Genomic DNA, 21626 nt, shown 5'->3' on the forward strand with positions numbered 1-21626 from the left:
TTTATACCATAGCAAAAGTATATGTGCCAGCTGCCTATATTTAATCTAAAGAATGTAAACACAATTACACATACATGTCATTAAAAAGTTAAACATGCCTCATACATAAATTCAAGTTATAAGTTAAAATGTAGATACTTACTTGTTATTTTGATCAAATAAATAAATTGTTTGTTAGCACCAGCAAACAAACAAAAATTAATCAGCGTACCTACAGCAATAATTCCCAAATAACCTCCTTGGGTTCTAGCTTTCTCTGTTGTTAGCAACCGTTGCTAAGTGGTCAGGACCCCATACCCGGGAGAGACGGTCACGCTGTGATTGGCTAATTGGTTGCCAGGGGACTGCTGACTGACTGCCCGACTTTACATTTAGCTAGTCGTCCAGACAGTCCAAAGTTTAGGTAGTACTACTAGTAATAGACTAATAGCTGCTTCAAATCGATTTTTCTGTACAGTTGGCATTCTTATTATAACTCTATGGTTGGCATACATTACCTCTGCCACATTTTAATATCTGATACATTTTGGACAATTCAAGTTGTCTCCTCAAAATGATAAAAGAGAAGGGATCTATATTGTAGACATTTCCTAAATCTAAGTTAATTACTAGCCCCCCAAAAAGTTAACAGCTATAATAGCAGTCAGTCAAAAAGGACGACTCACAGCAGCACGGTAGGTGCTGGTATGTTCTGTCATTTTTGGAGTAAGAAACACTGTTATTTTCTTGTGCCTGTATTGCTTTCCCCTGGCTATGCTGCCACGAGTTTAAACCTGCTTTTGTAAACCTGATGTCAGTAGAATATTTACCTGTGGTTGAGCTTCTGTGTAGTACACCATAACCGCCACTAGATGCCACCCTCTCTACCTACTGCACGCATAGAGCAGTGGTTTTCAACCTTTTATCATATCAAGGTCGATTCTTTATTCAGCATTTGAGCCACGGACCACCATTTGATGAGATTTAGCCTCTCGGACACAAAACGTAGAAGAATTCCATGCTGTATTGATGTTGGTAACAATTCTTCTACATTCTTTAATTGTGTAGGCCTCTTGTAAATTGTGTAACGCAGAAGATGTTTAACAATAACTGAACTCTTGAGAGCGTAAAAAGAATAGGGTCCATTTGGATTTGGTTACCCACTCTCCATCATTTAGCTGGGGACCACCTGGAACCCCCTCAGGGAACACTAGTGGTCCCCGGACCACTGGTTGAGAACTGCATAGAGGAAGATTTCTGGAGATTTGCTCATACATTTCCTGGTAAAGTAGCAGATTTTGCCACCCATGCAGTGCCCACACAGGCACACAATAACAGACACACTGAACTTATAGCAGCATGTTGTTTATTTTTCACTGTGGATTCTCCATGGGGAATATTATCACACACACACACACACACGCACACGCACACGCATACACACACGCACACACGCACACGCACACGCACACACACACACACACACACACACACACACACACACACACACACACACACACACACACACACACACAAAGCCATCAAACTGCATGCAGTATTCCTAGCCTAACAAAAACAATATTTGACCTTGACCAATAGCTTGGCCAAATGAATCGCTATGCTTTATCACCAGCTATATTTTGGATGTTTGGACACAGATAACCAGAGTCATACCAAAGACCCCTAGGGGTCCCCGGACCCACTTTGAGAACCGATGACAAAGAAGAGGAGAGGACAAAGGTGTAAACAAAAGCAAATGGTGGACAACAGGAAACTGCTGACCATCACAACACCTGGGGGAAACACAGTGAAAGCCAAACAAATGCACTAGGAAATAACATATCTATTAGAATCAGTGGACTGACAGACACTGCTACAGAAAGAAAAATCATAAACATAACAGTGCCTTAAAGATTGTATTGTATTAAAGATTCATAGTAGTCCACGTGATAACATATCCACCTGAGACAACATGACAATGTGAGTTCTGGCCCCCTGAATAATTAAGACAAAGAAACTGCTTCGCCAACACCAGCAGTCAGTTATTGGTTTTGCCCTGGTTGGGGTTCTGGTACAGATGGTTGTGGTGGTGGAGGCGTGCTCGTATCCTCCTGAGGTGTTGGTGGTGCACCCTCAAGGAAGGTACGGAAGTGCTCTGAAGAATTAAGCTCAGGTTTCTTCAACAGCAGGTAGCATTTTGGGAAGTAATAGGCGGCCACGAAACCCACATTACTTCCCAGACTGAAAGCTATATGGGAAATGGCGCTCTGCCTAGGAGGCAAACCAGTATATATTGGGATGAAACCCACCCAGATCACACAGTAGATGAGGGTGGAGAAGGTGATGTCCCTGGCTAGGTTGTACTGATGAAGCGGTTTCGTTGCCATGAAGGTGCACATGAATGATGCAAGGGATAAGCAGACATTGAGGCCTTGCATTAGAAAAAGGGCTATTTGATCATTTGGGCAATGCAGAAATGCTCTTAAAAAGTTGATATCCATTTTGGCCAGGTGCTCAGAGAGTGAGCGTCCAGTCTGTATGTACCAACCACAGATCCCTGCCTGCACACCACAGCACACCAGCACAAGCAGCCAGCTTCCATGACCCCTTATTGTATCCAGGTGGGAGGCTGCTTTCTGTGGGAACTCTGTCACACAAAATATCTGTGGAAAAAGATGAACAGCAGTCAGACATATATATTCTAATGCATTTGATTTGATTTGCTTTACCCTGACATGACATGGGTCCTGACCTGCAGAGAGACGGCCAAGATGACAGAGAGGGCCGCTGTGTGAAAGATGGAGGCGAGAGGCAGTTGCAGACGACACACCAGGTCCCCTGGTTGGCCCAGGAAAAGCAGCAGGCTGAGACAGCCTCCCATCAGGCCGAGCAGAGTCACTCCACTCAGGACTCCTCCAGAGGCGCTCACCAGTGGAGTCCCTCTGTTCTTCAGGAACAGGACGCCCACCGACCCCTGACACACCAGCAACATGGCCCCGGCCGCCATCAATGCCACAGACTCGAGCTGGTCCCAGGATAAGACGTCAAAGGTAGGCTTTGTGCATTTATTACTACGGAAGTGGGACCACTGGTCCTTTGGGCACGCAGTACAGTCGATGTCCTCTATAAGTTAGGAGGCAGCACATAGAATTAGCTCAGAGAAACAGCTACCACCATTAGATGTGGTTTGCATTTACCAGAATTACAGTGGAGAGTCAGATTCATACAAATAAATGGCATTCTCCAAAGCAGAGGTGAGGACTCGAGTCAACTCAAATTGCTGACTGATGGACTTATATGAGACTATATACTATATGAGACTTGACTTATTTAGACAAAAAATGTATGGCAGGTGTGTGACTTGATAAGTCCAAGGTACATAGTATAAAATAAGGGACAAAAAGCATCCAAGTAATCGAGCCTTGACAATGGTTCATTGATATAGAACTTCAGACTTGCTTATATTTGCAAAGTGTAAAGTATAAAAGCAATCACCTACCACTCTTTGCTTGGTAAGTGCCTGCCATACAATCAATGCAGTCAAAACAGCAAGAATGGAAGCCTTTCACCCTGCGCACTTGGCCAGTATCGCATTTTGCTGAACAGGAGGACTCAGGGACCTGCAGAAGTTGGAACAGTAGAGTATGCAGCATTTATATTCAACCACAGCACACCAGTAGTTCACAATCCAATGGGGTTTACTGTAATATATCTTGCATTATGCAAACTTCAGTGGGATTGTAGCTTAAATCTTGAAATATAATACATATTTTACCTCTGAATTCGGAGTGTGCCAATTTAAAAGGGACAAGTTTACGGACAGTTTCTTGTAGAAGGTTCCCACATCGATGAAATCTACAGTACCGTTTTTCCAGACCCATTCCACCATGTTGTATCCGAGGTCTGGGTTACCGCTTTTGTCGAACACTAAATTTGTTCCTTTCATGTCCAATGTTCCATTCGTGTCCAAGGCAGTCTTCTTAAATGCTTCTAACAACTGCAAAAGATTTTAGTAAAAAATAAGTCTAAGCTTGTAGATCAGCTATTTTAGAAATCTTTCGCCAATTTCTGACAATGATGATTATGCCCAAAATAGGGATGCTAAGTTGAAATGCAACAGGTGGGCAATAGGGACATCTGGGCACCTTGATATAACATGGGCTATTTTGTCCAAAATGTCCAAAAATAAAATATTTGAAAAATGATCTTGAGTAAAAGAAAGTACATGATAATTACATGCTTAAACATTCGACAATTAAGGTCTAATATTTTGACGATTGCTACAAATTGCTACAAAACCTTTCTGATAATGATGTACCGTGCATGTACACATCATGTATACTTTACATTAGGCCTACTTTAGTTTGGACCATTTTTCAAATATTACAATTTGTAACATTTTGGACAAAATCTGTGGAAATTAGTTCAGTTATAAATTCACCTGCCAGTGCCTGATCTCGCTGTGAGCACCCCACACACATCCGGTTGTATTGCATCCCAGCATAGTACGCAATGCCTTTGCCACGTTGTAGACGGCAGCGTACACACTGAAAGCTGTGCGCTGTACTGAGGCCTTTTTCACCAGGCTGATGTTTGCGGACGACAGGCTCCAGCACTGTGGGCAGGGATCACGGAACTGTGGAGTCATTCCTGACACAGGAGCAGGGCCAGTCGTCTTCTTCTCTTCACTGATTTTAGTGAAGAGCTCCAGGGTGTAGTTGGTAAACAAGCGTGGAGGTTGGGTGTTGTCTGTGAATCCAATGATTGTGCCCACTTTGTGAATGTTGGGGATGTCGTACACACGATGGTCGAGTGCCCAAGCTGAACTGGCAATCCACACACCAGTCATATTCCTCTTAATAACCTAATAGTTAAAGATACAAGTTAAATGCAAATGTATAGTTTGTGTTAAATTGTGTAAATACATTTAATTATTTATTTAACACAGATACTTTGTTACGCTCAGCGGTCTTTACTTGTTCCCCTGATTCTTTTCCCTCTAGTCTACACCGAATCTCTGCTGGCTAGGTGAGCCACTGGGGCACCCCAAATAAGAAAGATAAGATAAGAAAACTTTATTGTCCATCAAATTTTGCGTAAAATGGAAATGTGTCTTTGGCACACAGGCAGTCAGTCAATATACAACAACATTTTCTTATCTCCACTGCAGTTGGCACAAATGATGTCTTGTAACCCTTCTTCTTTGCTAGAGGTACTCTAAGCCTCCTGCCCGATGGTAACAGCTCAAATGAGGGGCGAAGAGGGTGTGTAGAGTCGTTATAAATTTGAATTGCCTTTTTGGTTATGGTGCAGTTGTATATATCCTGAAGTTGCAATTGTTTGTTTCCAATGATCTTACTTTATTCCTGATTAACTACCTGGGTGAGCTTGTTCCTATCGCTAACTGAGAGGTTCCCATACCAGGAGACGATATTAAAAGTGAGAACGCTCTCAGTAAGTGACCTATAGACCATGGTCAGGGTGTGTTTGCTGGCATTAAAACTTCTCAGCTGCCTTGCCTTCTTGTAAATGCTATCTGCATTGGTCTGGAAGGTGAGTTTATTATCTATTATTGTTCCCAAATACTTAGAATCAGTGACCTGCTCCACTTCCTCCCCACTCATTATGACATGCCTGAATGGACCCTGATACAAGTAGCAATTCTTTCATCAATATCAACCAGCAACGACCAGAGGTGTCAATTGGGTATGGCCATTGGCAGCGTCATTGGATTAATCTTTTTGTGCCTTCACGCGTGCCAGACACCAGTCATGTTGCCATACTTTTTTTTTTACATTTTTTTAGCCAAGGTATGGCAACTGCCATACCTAGCCATATCCAATTGACGCCTCTGGTCATTGCTGGTTGATATTGATGAAGAAATTGCTACGTGTATCAGGGGCTTAAGGGAAAAACTGGCTGAAATCAACGAATTGTTCAATGGATTTTACATTTGTCAAAATGATTACTTAGCCAAGTGTTTTACTAACCTCTTTGAAGAAGATCTTAGTTGGTATAGAGGTGCTAAAGAGCACTACCACTCCCACGCTGGTTGCTTGGATCTTGTCCAGCATGGTGTTGACCCCTGTCACAACGTCATCATCGTACACTGGTATTATTCCCTCGTACGCCACACAGATGGACATATCTCCTGCTATCCGGGAGAACATCTGCTGGCCTTGGCGTCCATATGCACCCTCGCTCCCCACCACTGCCACCCAGTTCCAGTTGAACTCCGTCAGTAGGTGTACCATGGCGGTAGCTAAGCCTTTGTCACTGGGCACTGTCCGCAGGAAGGAGGGATAGAGCTTCTTGTTGCTGAACTCTTCACTGGTGGCACCATAGCTAATCTAAAGACAGAACAATGTTAATCACATCCCTTTTCTGGGACGTCTTAATAATCGGTGAACGTTTGGCAGAAATGGGGGGAGCATTCGGTGAAAATAGCAGATCTACAAGCTCACGTGTTGCAACGTGCGTCCTGTGTGCTTGCCTTGTAGATCTGCTGTTTTTGAGAGAGATTTTGTGTAGAGGGAAAAAAAGGAGTTGGCCAATTAGTATGTACGGCAGGGGTCTTCAACAGGGGGTCAGGGACCCCTAGGGGGTCATCAGAGTTATTACAGGGTGGCCGCCAAATCTTTGTGTGATAGGATCATGTTTTTTACATTAACCATTTGAACCCTAGCATCCCTATTCTGAGTGGAACAAAACAAAATAGCAGATTTTACTGTAGATCGGCTATTTTTGGCAAATAGTTTTGTAGACTGAAAATAAGAGCAGACACATTACTCCAATATGATGACAGTGCTGTCAAACAAGTCTAAGCTGTCTAAGAAATCTATGAACATGTTTAATCTGCAACACAATTTTATACAATATGTTGTGGGGGTCCCTGCTTCATTTCTCTCTCAGGTAAGGGGTCCTTGGCCTGAAAACGTTGAAGACCACTGATGTACAGTTTAACTGGTTAAAGTGCAGCTTAAAAATGGTGGTACAGTACTCTCTGATGCAAATGAGTTGATATAATAAAATACAACAAGGTAAAAAGGCAGGAGGAGGATACATATTTTCCCCTTTCATAATTAAGTGCTTGTATGTGTATTGCCTGGTATGAATTTATCAACATACCATTGGCATCAGAAAGAATCCTAGAAGTTTTCCAACAACTGAAACCAGTTCTGAGCTGGAAGGGCCGATTACTGCTACCACCCTGGTCTCAAAATCGGTATAATTGCAAGTGACACCCAACTCCTCTGTGGATTTCTCGGTCAGGAAGAAGAGGGTGGGCTTCAGAATGTTAGCAGTTTGTTTGCACGTGTCTAAGATTTCGTAACCAAGCTTGATACCCGGGAGAAGCAACTGCTCGGCATTGATCTCATCCACTGCGTATTTCATCACAAGAGCCCGACCCAATCCATAAGTATCTAGACTGTTGGGCCACAGACAGAGCAGAGACATTAGGAGCATATATACAACACTGTTACATGACAATGTACCTAATAGATTTAATCGATTATATACATTTTTTGATTTCAATAAAATTGTCGATGTTCAAAGGTACTGAATAAAATGTCTGTTTTCATGCGACACCATTGTATGATAAAGTATAAAACATGGTTTAAGTGGTTAATCAGACCAGATCATAAAAAACGATTCAAAGTGTTGACGTGTTGATATATCTTGCGTTTATTAGAATCGGAAACATAATTAATAGAATAGTTGCTAAGAAGATAATTGATCGTCGGCAGCCCTAATCTTGATAGAAACTATGATGTATAATGAGGCAAAAATATAATCTTTACCTGTCATTACTATGACATTACCTGTCACAAGGGATATCTTCAGGCTCCACTCTTGGACCAGTGCTGTCGGTGGCCTGGCGGACATGGAAGAGACCTCCAAGCATGATATCCCCCGGCAAATTGAAGAGATTGGTAGAGATGTTCTGAAACCATTCAGATGAACTCTGACAGCCACTGAGTCCAAACGACGAGCACAAAAGCAACAGTTTGAAAGCTATGGTTGCCATGCTGAAGACGAGAGGCAAGCGAAAGGACAGGGATCAGATGGATACTTATTTAAAAGAGCCCTTGAAAAGCAGGACCAATCAGCACAATGTATAACAAGTGGAGAAGAGATCCAGAAGAACTAAAAAACATTTCATGTTTGGTTGCGCTTTGGTGATGTACTCTATTTTCAGCATGCAACCAAGTGTAAAATCCGTCATTACGACGCCATCGAGGCCCGCAAACATACGTTTTTGTTGACAAAATCAAATGTAGATTTAGTTGACTAAATTCTAGACTAAAACTAAAACTTTTCAGATCACAAAAATATGACTAAAACTGAACAGAATTCTATTCAAAAGACTATGACTAAAACTAAATCAAAATTTGCTTCTGTATACAGTAGCACTACTGTATAGCCAATCCTCCAAGCGGGAGGACACTGGCGATGAAGGGATGATTGGAGTCATACCTGAGTGTAGATGATGGATCACTGTGTGTTGCTCACCTGTAAGCTCCAAAGTCAAGTGATGTAGTAGTGGGCCGCTCCCCTTGCTGTCCTCCTGTAACCTGTGCCTTCTGTCTGCGTGTTTGTGATGAATTGTGCGGACACCGGCTTATTTACACAGGGATGCATACAAAGAATGTGCGATACAAAATGCCTTTACCACAGATCTCGTGTGAACGTGGAACAACGTGCTATTGGATCGTATTTGGTGAATGAACAGGAAATGAACATCCAACTCAATTAGATTTTTTAAATAATCTAACTCTGTATAATTAAATCTTTGCAACTATACATTTAAATCCCACATTTGTATGTTATGTTTTCTTGGTAGGAATAAGGAGTGAGGATGAGTTTTGTATGTAGCTCTTATTTCACAGGTGGTGTCAGTCTTTCCGGAGAATTTACCTGACATTTGGTTGTGGTTTTCTCTTTAAGTCACTCTGGTCAGTGGAGATGAGCAAATCATTCAGTCACCTGATTTGCACTGGCTTATTATCACAGCAAAGGTGTCTCTTCTTAGGTGTGTAGGGGAGGGGACAGTGTTTATGTCCACTTATTAGAGGCAACTTTGAGCTTTTTTCATCTGTAATGTCACTTGTAAATGTTGGTAGTTTCGGGTTGTGTTGTTTTAGCTTGTTTCTAGTGTAGTTGCTTATTTGGGCTTGCTTTCTAATGTTGTTTAACACACATTGTCATGTCCATGACAGTACCATGCCACCCCCCCCTCACTATCTAAAAGTATTTTGTGACCCCTTAAAATGTTTATAAAAAATATTCCCTTTTTTCAAGATTATTTTGAAATGAGCAGATCTACAAGTTCACAATGTGTCATAACACGTTGTGAGATCAGCTATTTTCGTCTATTGTCTTATATCTGATGCTCATGTGGCCTAATCGCTTCTTTTGGGCTTGTTTTCATAGACCTAGTTGCTTATTTCTCTCGCAAAATCTGGCAACACTGGCAGGGGACCGTCCTCATCAAGTACGATATGACTAAAATATAATTATTACACTGATGTTGTGGTAGTTGTGGTGTGGCCGCTTGATATAGAACCATTTTCTTTAATGATTTATTTATAGTTCTAGTTATAATTATTGGGCTGGGTGTTGAAATCTCATTACAATTCTATTTTACCCTTTTCATACAAGTGATACAATTGTCTGTTGAAGAATAATGCACACACATCCCAGTGAATTTAGGCGGGTGCTGGATAAAATTAGCCCCAGACCATCTTGAATGCTCCCACAAAGTATTTATTAAACAAACAACATTTCGACCCAAAAGGTTTATGAACCTGATGAAGGTCTAGGTAGGAAGTAATATGATGAAAACTTTCTTTCTGCATGTTTGCATGCAGCTCAATTTGTTTCTTCTACATTTTGCATGTATGTTATGCATGACATATTGCCCACTCATGCAAGCAAAATAGTTACGTCTCCTCCTAAGGTTTTTGCCTAAGTAAATATACCGGTGTGCATACTTCCTGTTGTTGTTGTTGTAATCCACACAAGTGGAAAATACTCAGTTTAATCACATGATATCAGACAAAGGGGTTGTTAAGAGGCCTGAGGAAGCAACTGGTAACAGCTCAAACAAGTTTGAAAGGGACAAATGCATAGAAGTATAAAACAATTCTAATGGAATATTTATGCTTTGTTGTGCTTAATCTACTGATATTCTTTTCTTCCTTAATGACTTTGGCGAGTAAAAAAAAAAAGCTTACAAGAGGGTGTTGTACAGAAACTGTAAGAAACCTTTTTATCTACCATTAGTATTCCTTTATTTACCTTCTCGTCATAAATCATTCAGTTTTAGATTCAATATAATCTTTCACATTTCTTTTTGAGTCTGTCAAATATATACTGTACGTGTATATATATTTTATTAGCCTACATATTTTACAAAGTAATATTGTGCCAGTAGGGTGTGATTTGGTGTTGCTGAGGAGAAACAGTGTGGCGTGCCAATGCAACACTGTAATGCCTAATGTTCCGCCATACAGTGGTGTCATACATTGAAAATAGCAGATCTACCCATAGCGTGTCACACGACTCACATCCACGAGGTGTTGTGAGCTTGTAAGTTCATCACACAACACAACGCAGTCTATGGCAAAGTATACATTTGGTTTAACACCTGTAATCAATTGGGCAGATTATCTGTAAGGCGTAAATGGCAGGGATCAGTCCTGCTGCGTTCACTCTCTTGTACTGACTCTGTGGCCAAGCCCTATTGTTGGAATTATTTATGTCAGAACATCAGTGAGTTAGTTTGGTTTAGTCTTCCTTTGGAATAGCCACACTTCCCAACAGAATGTTAACACTAAACCAAAACCAATAACGAAAGCAAATATTACTACTATAATGCTGTTCCATTGTATTAACTTTAATTGTCAGTTTTAAGAAAAAGGAAATATCTTTTTGCAATCTGGAAAGATAATCTCTAAGAACAAGTTGTTACCATGAAACCATGAAAAGATTTGAATGACCAGTTAAATCTTAGGACATCTTACAGTTTATAGGCTGATACTAAATTAATTTGTATGGTTTACCTTAGCTTAGCTAGCCCATGCCATGTAGCATGATATACCTGAAAGAGCATAGTGGTTGCTGGTTGGTCATTAGTGTTGCGTCTCTGTTATTGGACCTGGCTGTTTATCTACCTCTGGTCTCGACTCTGGCTCAGACTCCCCCTGAGGTGTCGGTGGCGCCCCCTCTAGGAAGGTGCGGAAGTGCTCCAAAGTATTCTGACCAGGGTTCTTCAGCAGCAGGTAGCATTTTGGGAAGTAGTAGGCTGCCATTAACCCCAGGTTGCTTGCCAGACTGAAAGACATGTAGACAACATGCTTTAACATATGTCGAGATCTGAGAGGGACGATGGGGATGAAAGTGACCCAGATCACATAGTAAATGAGAGTGGAGAAGGTAATGTCCCTGGCTAGGTTGTACTGTCGGAACGGTTGCACTGCCAAGAAGGTGCACATGAATGATACGAGAGACAGCAAAACATTAAATCCGTGTAATAGGTAGAAGCCGATCGCAGGCCCTTCTGGGCAAGACAGAAACGCTTTTAGAAAGTTTATTTCCATTTTAGCCAGGTGCTCGGAGAATGAGGGTCCGGTCTGTATGTACCAACCACAGATCCCTGCCTGCACACCACAGCACGCCAGCACAAGCAGCCAGCCTCCAAGACCCCTTATTGTATCCAGGTGAGAGGCTGCTTTCTTGGGGAACTCTGTCACATACAATATCTGTAGAAAAAGATTAACAGCAGTCAGCCATGTATTTGAATGTATTTCATATTTGCTGTACTCTGTCGTGACATGGGTCCTGACCTGTAGTGAGACGGTCAAGATGACAGAGAGGGCCGCTGTGTGAAAGATGGTGTTGAGAGGCAGTTGCAGACGACACACCAGGTCCCCTGGTTGGCCCAGGAAAAGCAGCAGGCTGAGACAGCCTCCCATCAGGCCGAGCAGAGTCACTCCACTCAGGACTCCTCCAGAGGCGCTCACCAGTGGAGTCCCTCTGTTCTTCAGGAACAGGACGCCCACCGACCCCTGACACACCAGCAACACGGCCCCGGCCACCATCAATGCCACAGACCCGAGCTGGTCCCAGGATAAGACGTCAAAGGTAGGCTTTGTGCATTTATTACTACGGAAGTGGGACCACTGGCCCCGAGGGCACGAAGTGCACTGGTTGTCTTCTGTTAAGTCAGCACAGATATTAAAAGCATTATGGCTTGCTTTGACATTATTATTTTACAAAAAAAAGGAATAAAACATCACAAAGACAATGTCTTACCACGTTTTGCTCGGTATGTTCCCTCTAAACAGTTAATGCAGTCAAAACAGCATGAATGGAAGCCTTTAACGCGGCGTACTTGACCATTCATACATTCATCTGAACACGTAGACACAGGGACCTGCAGTGGTAAAGGAAATCACATTCATTGTGGTCTTCTAGATTTAGCATAGCATAAAATCCTTTATCCAGTTGAAACGTTACTTCTGAATGACAACATTTACCTCTTCTGTGTGCCATTTTATGAGTGTTCTGTTGATGGAAAAAGTCTTATAATAGGTTCCGACATTTTTTATTTGTACGCTTTTGTTCCCCCACATCCAGTGTACAATGTTGTATCCTATGTTTGGGTTGCCGCCCTTGTCAAATGTGAAACTTGTGCCATTCAGCTCCACGGAGACGTTCTTTATCGCCTCCAACAGCTGCCAAGCCAGAGATTTGTTCCAGGTTTATGACTTAATTATATGTCAGCTGTACATTTTCGGGCTTCAGTTTAGAAGATTCAAGAACATACCTGCCATGGGTAGATTTTGCTCTCAGGGCTCCACACACAGTTGGTGGCATTGCATTTCAGCATTATGTGCAATGCCTGTGCCACACTATAGATGGCAGCATACACACCAAATGCTTGGTGTTGTATCAGTGGCTCTGTCACCATGCTAATCATTTTGTCTGGTGACAAGCTCCAACATTGTGGGCAGGGATCCCTGGGGAAGGCTGCAGCTGACTCTGGGGCTGGAGGGGGACGTTGTTCTTCTTTTATGCGCGTGAACAGCTCCTGGGCGTAGCTGGCAAGAAGGCCCAGGGTCTGGGACTTCTCTGTAAATCCAATAATGGTACCTACTTTGTGAATGTTGGGGAGGGTTCTCACAAAAGGGTGGAGGGCCCAAGAGTCACTGGCAATCCACACACCAGTCATATTCCTCCTGATAACCTGATCATCACCATAAAATCAGATTACTATTATGCACACAACTCTCTGCCATTTCATAGGCAAAACTAAATAAATATATTAAAAAAAGATTGATTGTGAAAATAGCAGATCTACAAGCTAACAATGCTATGTGTTATATATATGATGATACAGGAAGGTGTCTTTGTTTGTTTGTCATTAGTTATCATGCCCACCTCTCTGAAGAAGGCCTCAGCTGTGACTACTTGGACAAAGACAACCACAACTTTGACTTTGCTCCTTGTGATAGTGTCCAGGACTTTACTGATCATGACTTGTTGAGTGCCAGTGTACAAGGGGATCAAGCCCTCGTAGGCCACACAGATGGACCGGTTATCTGCCATGGCAGAGATGTCATACTGGGCGTCACGCCCATAATCATCATCACTGGCAACCACTGCCACCCATTTCCACTCAAACGCCACCATGAGGTGAACAATGGCCTCCGCTTGCCACTTGTCAGTGGGAACGGTGCGTAAGAAGGAGGGATAGAGAACCTGGTCACTGAATTTGTCAACGGTGGCACGATAACTGATCTGAGGACAGAGGAGAGCTGTTGGAATTAATCATGGTGTAATTCCTGTACTTGTCTGCTGTTTATAATCCTTAGTCTGTCATTAGTCAGTTTTATTGAGAACACTGCTATTTCTTACTGTAGCTGTTCAAAAAGTGAATAAACCAACCATCGGCATAAGAAAGAATCCTAGGAGTTGTCCTATGGCCGAGACCATATCTGAACTGCCGGGACCAATGATAGCCGCCACTCGAGTCTGGTAATCAGTGTAGTTGCATTTAACAGTCAGTTCCTCCGTAGAGCCTTCCGTGAGCAAGTAGAGGGTTGATTCTACAATTACAGCAGGATGACTGCACGTGTCGAAGGTTTCAAAGCCCAGTTTGAGGCCCGGGAGCAGCGTTGGGTCGGCATTGATCTCATCCACTGTGTACTTCATCACCAGAGCCAGAGCCAGCCCTTGCTCATATATTCTGTACCAATTAAGTACAGGAAGTGAAAACCAGATAAACCAAGTTGTACAGTATGTCCTTGAGAAGCCACAGCGAATCCATGTTCCTCAAACCTTGCTATAAACAATCCTATTTAGTCAACCCTAGCAAGGCGGGTTACTCTTAGTTTTTAACCATATAATTAAAAGACAAAATACTGTACATGAATTAATAATTACTTATTAATGTCATACCTGTTACAGCTGATGTTGCGAGGCTCCGTCCTCTGATTCGGATCGCTGGTGAGAATGTTGATTGGGAAGAGTCCTCCAAGCAAAATGTCCCCAGACACATTGAAGAGATTGGTAGAGATGTTCTGGAACCATGCTGGTGAACTTGGGCAGCCAGCGAGTGCAAACATGTAGCACAGAACCAACAGTTTAAAGTGTGTAGCAGCCATTCTTCATGTCAGGGGTACACTGAGGACAGAGGGAGAATTAAAACCAGAGAGCCAGAAAGCAAAACATAGCAGTCGAGAGACTAAACAAAGTGTGTGCTGGCAATCAGTCAGTGGTGATACCAAACAGATCACTTTGAAACTCACCTTCATTTAAAGCCCCAAAGTGATGAAGAGGGGTCTGTCTGCTCTTTCTTTCCAGTTATTAATGATCATGAATGCAAATGATAGTGCACAGTACTGCCTCCACACCCAAAGCACTGAACAAGCTAACATGTGAACATCGGCACCTGTGAGGTTCATTTGACTAATGACTTATTTAAAGAATATGGCTGATGATGTCAGAGAGGAAAGATCAGTACAAATCACATACTTACTTGAATGGCCTTTACAACTAACTTTACCATCTAGGTTGTATTCTATGGATGGACATCAATCAATGACATTTGAATTTATTTGAATAAACAAAGTTAATTGAGGTATTTAAAGTGATGTTGTAGATCCATGGGTTATGTAGCTACCTGGCTACATAACATACATACATAAGTCCAAATTTTGCCGATCATCTTTATTTGTTGTTTCTCTGTGAGCATGGGACCAGATATCAGTCAATTTATTCACTGAATGCATGTAAAAACAGGTTTCTACCACTTTTTCTAGTCACGTGTTCAAATACTGGATTCTGATTGGCTAAATTCCGGAGGTTATGACAAAACAACTGCCGCAAAGTTGTATGAGGACTTGTCCGAGATCAATGCGCCTCAGTGTACATCCGGGGACTTCAGGAGGTAGTCGGAACACCTTTCCCCCAACCAACAAATGACGGTGGCAACGGTCCTATGTTTACTAACGTGCATGCTATAGTCGCCGATTTATTTGGATCCAATGCAATCCGCCAACTTTAAAGCCCCTTTTCTCTGAACCTATGCCTTTCTGGAAGCGAACAGCCTCTATTTACGGCCGGAACGGTACTTCTAACTGACGTTAGCTTAGCTGTAAGCTAGACGCATGGATTAGTATGGAGTTGGCGCCATCTGTTGGTGAGTAGAAGATGTTGTTTGTGGAACTATCTGCTGTCTCGCGGAAGTTTTATAGGCAATAATGATTGTAACTTAAGATCCTTGCAAGTTACAACTATGTGTTTTCTTTCATGTATACGGGAAAAAGTGGTAGAAAAGCTATTTACCACTCGGGGTCGGACATTATGCTCTCATAATGTCCTGAGTGAGGGTGTTATCGGACTCGGCTGCGCCTCGTCCGATAACACCCTCACTGCGGACATTATGAGAGCATAATGTCCTCTCACTCGGGGTAAATTGCTTACTTCAACACCAATGAAAACAAAGTAGATTGTGTCAATATATGAAAAGGTTGCAACAAAACACAGCATATAGATACACTCCCACAAAATTATAGTCATTACTCAGAATATGTTCCAAACTCTAAAGCAAATTATGGTGGTTAAACTTGAACACAAACAGGTTTTCTACTCCAAAATTGCAAGCTTAAACATGTATTACATGTGATTCCGAATTTCCGATCTAAAATGATTAAAACATACCTAGAAAAACAAAGGCAAAGAGTTAGTTCACCCATCTACTTCTGTGTTTATATACACAGGAATAAACACCATACATTTAGTCACAGGAGAAACCTTCCTATAGCTCCATACTGAGCAAAGGATATAATGTGTTAAATTCAATAAACTGCGTAATAGTTTATAATGCGTAGTAGCCGGGGACCCACAAGCCCAAAAGCTCAAGGAATACGGTAGGACCTGTGATTTTCTGACGTACTTTTTATTTCTGTTTTATATATTAGTTTGGTCATTAAGGTCCACAGAATGAGAGGCCTGCTCTGCTGGAAACATCGCGAAAAAAAGGTTATGGCCATTTGTATATTCACTGTCCCATTGACTCCACTAGAAATATATATAAAAAAAAGATCTGCTTTAAGTAGCATGTGAGGGGTCAAACTAGGGGTTCTTCATGATTCTGAATCCATTGCAAGCATTTGTTTTGCATGAAAAACATTCCTTGGGTTAACTTTCAGCAGCCCAAAACTGTGAAAAGTGGGAAAAAGGTGATGACTCATCACTTTTCACAGTTTTGGGGGCCGAAATCTAGCCCAAGGAATGTTTTTCATGCAAAACAAATGCTTGCAATGGATTCAGAATCACGAAGAACCCCTAGTTTGACCCCTCACATGCTAATTAAAGCAGACTTGTTTTCTATTTTAAAATATTTCTAGTGGAGTCAATAGGACAGTGAATATACAAATGGCCATAACTTTTTTTCACGATGTTTCCAGCAGAGCAGGCCTCTCATTCTGTGGACCTTAATGACAAAACTAATAGATAAAACAGAAATAAAAAGTACGGCAGAAAATCACAGGTCCCCTCCCATTTTGGTGACTGGGTCCCCGGCTATAGAGTGGGGGATGCAAAATGAGGAGCTTATTGAAGTAGAAGTTAATCATGACTAATACAGAACATTACTACTACTCATGCTAACAAGCAACTAATACATTGTTAAAGTGTGCCTTTGGAATAAAGTGTGACTTATACATTGTTGTTATTAGGTAACTTCTGTGAACTGTAATATTACACAAATCCAGCAACTTTACTTTCGATATATTAACCATGTGAACCTGCATTGCAACACGTTGTGATCGTCCAGATCAGCTATTTTCAGCACAGAAATTTGGTGCAAAGGGGGAAAATGAAGTATAAACCCTGGTCAACAAAGTATACGGTTTAAGTGCAAGTACTGTACCAGGACATGTTATTTTGCAAGTACTGTACCAGGACATGTTATATCCTGAGTGAGGGTGTTATCGGACTCGGCTGCGCCTCGTCCGATAACACCCTCACTGCGGACATTATGAGAGCATAATGTCCTCTCACTCGGGGTAAATTGCTTACTTCAACACCAATGAAAACAAAGTAGATTGTGTCAATATATGAAAAGGTTGCAACAAAACACAGCATATAGATACACTCCCACAAAATTATAGTCATTACTCAGAATATGTTCCAAACTCTAAAGCAAATTATGGTGGTTAAACTTGAACACAAACAGGTTTTCTACTCCAAAATTGCAAGCTTAAACATTTATTACATGTGATTCCGAATTTCCGATCTAAAATGATTAAAACATACCTAGAAAAACAAAGGCAAAGAGTTAGTTCACCCATCTACTTCTGTGTTTATATACACAGGAATAAACACCATACATTTAGTCACAGGAGAAACCTTCCTATAGCTCCATACTGAGCAAAGGATATAATGTGTTAAATTCAATAAACTGCGTAATAGTTTATAATGCGTAGTAGCCGGGGACCCACAAGCCCAAAAGCTCAAGGAATACGGTAGGACCTGTGATTTTCTGACGTACTTTTTATTTCTGTTTTATATATTAGTTTGGTCATTAAGGTCCACAGAATGAGAGGCCTGCTCTGCTGGAAACATCGCGAAAAAAAGGTTATGGCCATTTGTATATTCACTGTCCCATTGACTCCACTAGAAATATATATAAAAAAAAGATCTGCTTTAAGTAGCATGTGAGGGGTCAAACTAGGGGTTCTTCATGATTCTGAATCCATTGCAAGCATTTGTTTTGCATGAAAAACATTCCTTGGGTTAACTTTCAGCAGCCCAAAACTGTGAAAAGTGGGAAAAAGGTGATGACTCATCACTTTTCACAGTTTTGGGGGCCGAAATCTAGCCCAAGGAATGTTTTTCATGCAAAACAAATGCTTGCAATGGATTCAGAATCACGAAGAACCCCTAGTTTGACCCCTCACATGCTAATTAAAGCAGACTTGTTTTCTATTTTAAAATATTTCTAGTGGAGTCAATAGGACAGTGAATATACAAATGGCCATAACTTTTTTTCACGATGTTTCCAGCAGAGCAGGCCTCTCATTCTGTGGACCTTAATGACAAAACTAATAGATAAAACAGAAATAAAAAGTACGGCAGAAAATCACAGGTCCCCTCCCATTTTGGTGACTGGGTCCCCGGCTATAGAGTGGGGGATGCAAAATGAGGAGCTTATTGAAGTAGAAGTTAATCATGACTAATACAGAACATTACTACTACTCATGCTAACAAGCAACTAATACATTGTTAAAGTGTGCCTTTGGAATAAAGTGTGACTTATACATTGTTGTTATTAGGTAACTTCTGTGAACTGTAATATTACACAAATCCAGCAACTTTACTTTCGATATATTAACCATGTGAACCTGCATTGCAACACGTTGTGATCGTCCAGATCAGCTATTTTCGGCACAGAAATTTGGTGCAAAGGGGGAAAATGAAGTATAAACCCTGGTCAACAAAGTATACGGTTTAAGTGCAAGTACTGTACCAGGACATGTTATTTTGTTTTCTCCATATATTTGCTTTTCTCATTGTTCATTTATGTGCTAAAAGTGTGATTTTTCCACCACATAACAACTCACTACTGTACATCCGGTTCCGGAACACAGAGCTCAGACACAACAGATAGAGATGATCGATAATATTTTGACTTTCTATCATGACCAGGTGGCTACACAACTCAAAGTTCTTACAAAGTTCAAGATGGATTTAACCGTAACCTTGGCACGCCTATTCTGAAAAAATGTCAAAACCTTTCTGAATGTTCAATAATTAAAAAGATATATGTATACTTGTAAACATACCAGCAAATATAGAAGATACAAGCTCACAATGTGTCATGATCGGCCACACACTGCACACAGTGAGCTTGTTGATTTTCCTTTTCTGCTATTATAGGTACAGTATATAGGACTTAAGCAGCTAAGCTCCTGACTGAGAGCAGGAGGTGGTGACATTTTCCTCACGTTTGCTTGTGGTGTTGACAGTCACTATGTCCCATCATGGCTACTGTGAAAAGGAGTCCTTATATATTCTTTAGTACTATTTCTTGTGATTTTCCAAGTATTATTTCCAAAATGAAAACTGTCTGATTTTGTGATGACTAGAAAATGATGTTCACTGCATTCAAAGTGGTGGAGCCTGCATACCAAAAACAGTAAAAATACTTCTTTATTGGCACAAAGTTGAAAACATTTCTACAGTATAGAAAATCATGAAACAATTAGACTATTTAATCTCATTCTGATAGACTCTGACAGTGCTTAAGGATTAAGAAAAATATAAAATCTGTATGTAGTCTTCCTTTATTACAGAATTTGCATGAACCTTTGCATGCTGCTTTGTTTAACCATTAACAGCAGGATAGAACGTCTCATTTGTTACCAGTAGATTTGCATGAAACAATCTGTGCTTTGTTGGCTATTTCACAAAGCCAGCGCTCTGCCTCTGTGCCGTAGCTCTGTTCAACGTTACCTCTTACTGCAACTTTTATACAGTACACTGTGTATTTTCTGCATATTGACTGTTTTCTCTCAAGTGTGCTCTGGTGAGATATCACAGACAGGAAATGCGTAGTGTGTGCTTGGAGATTTAACACAGGTGTTCTATTGCTTATCTCCTTGTGGATCTTGACGTGCTGCACATGCAGGCGAAATCCAACACCGGTGATTCAACCTGATATCTCCTCTTTAATACGGCACATCGTGTTCATTCACTTAACTGCAAGTTGGCATTCCAATCAGTTGCTTAATAAACAGCGCATTAATGAACATAATAATAAACACCAACTTTATTTGGATATGGAAAGATAGATGATACAGGCATGTCATGGCACAGTGCATACAGGGCTGTACACACCTGTGCACTGCAGACAAACGAACTAGATTAAGATCTTGTTTATGTTTTGGAAAGAGAATAAAACAACCGTCGGTTATTTTCCAAGCATGACTTGCCCCTTTTGATTCGTTGATGATCCATTTTCAGGAACAGGGATAATCTGCGTCAACATAAGCTGTAAAATGCTTTTTGTCTCTGTGTTCAATCCTTTCAGAGGTCACTCACAGACATCCATGCAGGATGTATTTTTTAAAGCTTGGCCACTAGGTGTCAGGTGTGTGTGTTCTATATTATGACTCCCCTACAACAGAGCTCATAAAATGTGCTGTGTGTGTGTGTGTGTGTGTGTGTGTGTGTGTGTGTGTGTGTGTGTGTGTGTGTGTGTGTGTGTGTGTGTGTGTGTGTGTGTGTGTGTGTGTGTGTGTGTGTGTGTGTGTGTGTGTGTGTGTGTTGTCTCTGTGTGTGTGTGTGTGTGTATGTATGGTTGATATGATTTATGTCCATGCCTCCCCTTGTGCAGATAGAGGATGTTTCTCTAGGCAAGGGTCTTCAACAGGCGGTCTGGGACCCCTAGGGGGTCCTCAGAGTTACTACAGGGAGTCCTCCAAATCTTTGTGGGATAGAAACTTTTTTCTCCTTTTTTATGTTATCCATTCGAACCTAAAGTCCATATTCTGTGGACTTTAGCCAATAATAGCAGATCTACAAGCTCACAACGCCTCATGCTGCGAGGCTTTGTGAGCTTGTAGATCGGCTATTTTTGGCAAAGAGCTTTGGTATAGAGGGGAAAAAGAACAGACTAAGTACAGAGTGAAAGGTCAAGTTTATTAATTATTGACGGTTCATGTGGTTAAATATCTGAAAACACTAATTGACATGAATCCAAAATACACTGATGCTTGCGCTGTCAAACAATGAAACTATTTATATGGAATCTATGAAAAGGTTGTGGGGGTCCCTGCTTCATCTCACTCTCAACTAAGGGGTCCTTGGCCGGAAAACGTTGAAGACCCCTGCTCTAGGGGGGTTGGAGACCTGCAGGGAGGAAAAGGAATATGCAATACGGGCTGTTATGGAGTAAATTATGGAACAAAGGTGGAGGCTGCCAACCAGTGCGTGGGCAGTAGGCACACCGTGTTGTTTGGACAGCTGATAACAGAGGTGAGTTCACAGATAGAAAAGGAGAACATGTATGGTGTAAGGGCTTGTTCTGAATCTGAACAAATATGTTTTGTTCCTCAAACTCCTGAAACATT

General features: G+C 41.5%; 2 protein-coding genes across 2 annotated transcripts; both read right to left on the minus strand.

Annotated features, from left to right (window-relative positions):
* Positions 1 to 2021: 2021 nt before the first annotated feature.
* Positions 2022 to 14651, minus strand: LOC308287100 (taste receptor type 1 member 3-like; the record flags this gene model as incomplete). The annotated part of the gene is made up of 8 exons (XM_080728221.1): positions 2022 to 2642; positions 2732 to 3102; positions 3479 to 3599; positions 3755 to 3976; positions 4421 to 4843; positions 5970 to 6329; positions 7108 to 7408; positions 14446 to 14651. 8 exons carry the CDS (start codon positions 14649 to 14651, stop codon positions 2022 to 2024), a joined length of 2625 nt encoding a protein of 874 aa, XP_080584347.1.
* LOC308286335 (taste receptor type 1 member 3-like) lies at positions 11115 to 14199 on the minus strand (the record flags this gene model as incomplete). The annotated part of the gene is made up of 5 exons (XM_080727333.1): positions 11115 to 11744; positions 11829 to 12101; positions 12627 to 12719; positions 13426 to 13785; positions 13933 to 14199. 5 exons carry the CDS (start codon positions 14197 to 14199, stop codon positions 11115 to 11117), a joined length of 1623 nt encoding a protein of 540 aa, XP_080583459.1.
* Positions 14652 to 21626: the final 6975 nt, after the last annotated feature.

This window comes from Nannobrachium achirus (assembly GCF_963921795.1).
Source record: "Nannobrachium achirus genome assembly, chromosome: 6".
Classification (NCBI taxonomy): domain Eukaryota; kingdom Metazoa; phylum Chordata; class Actinopteri; order Myctophiformes; family Myctophidae; genus Nannobrachium; species Nannobrachium achirus.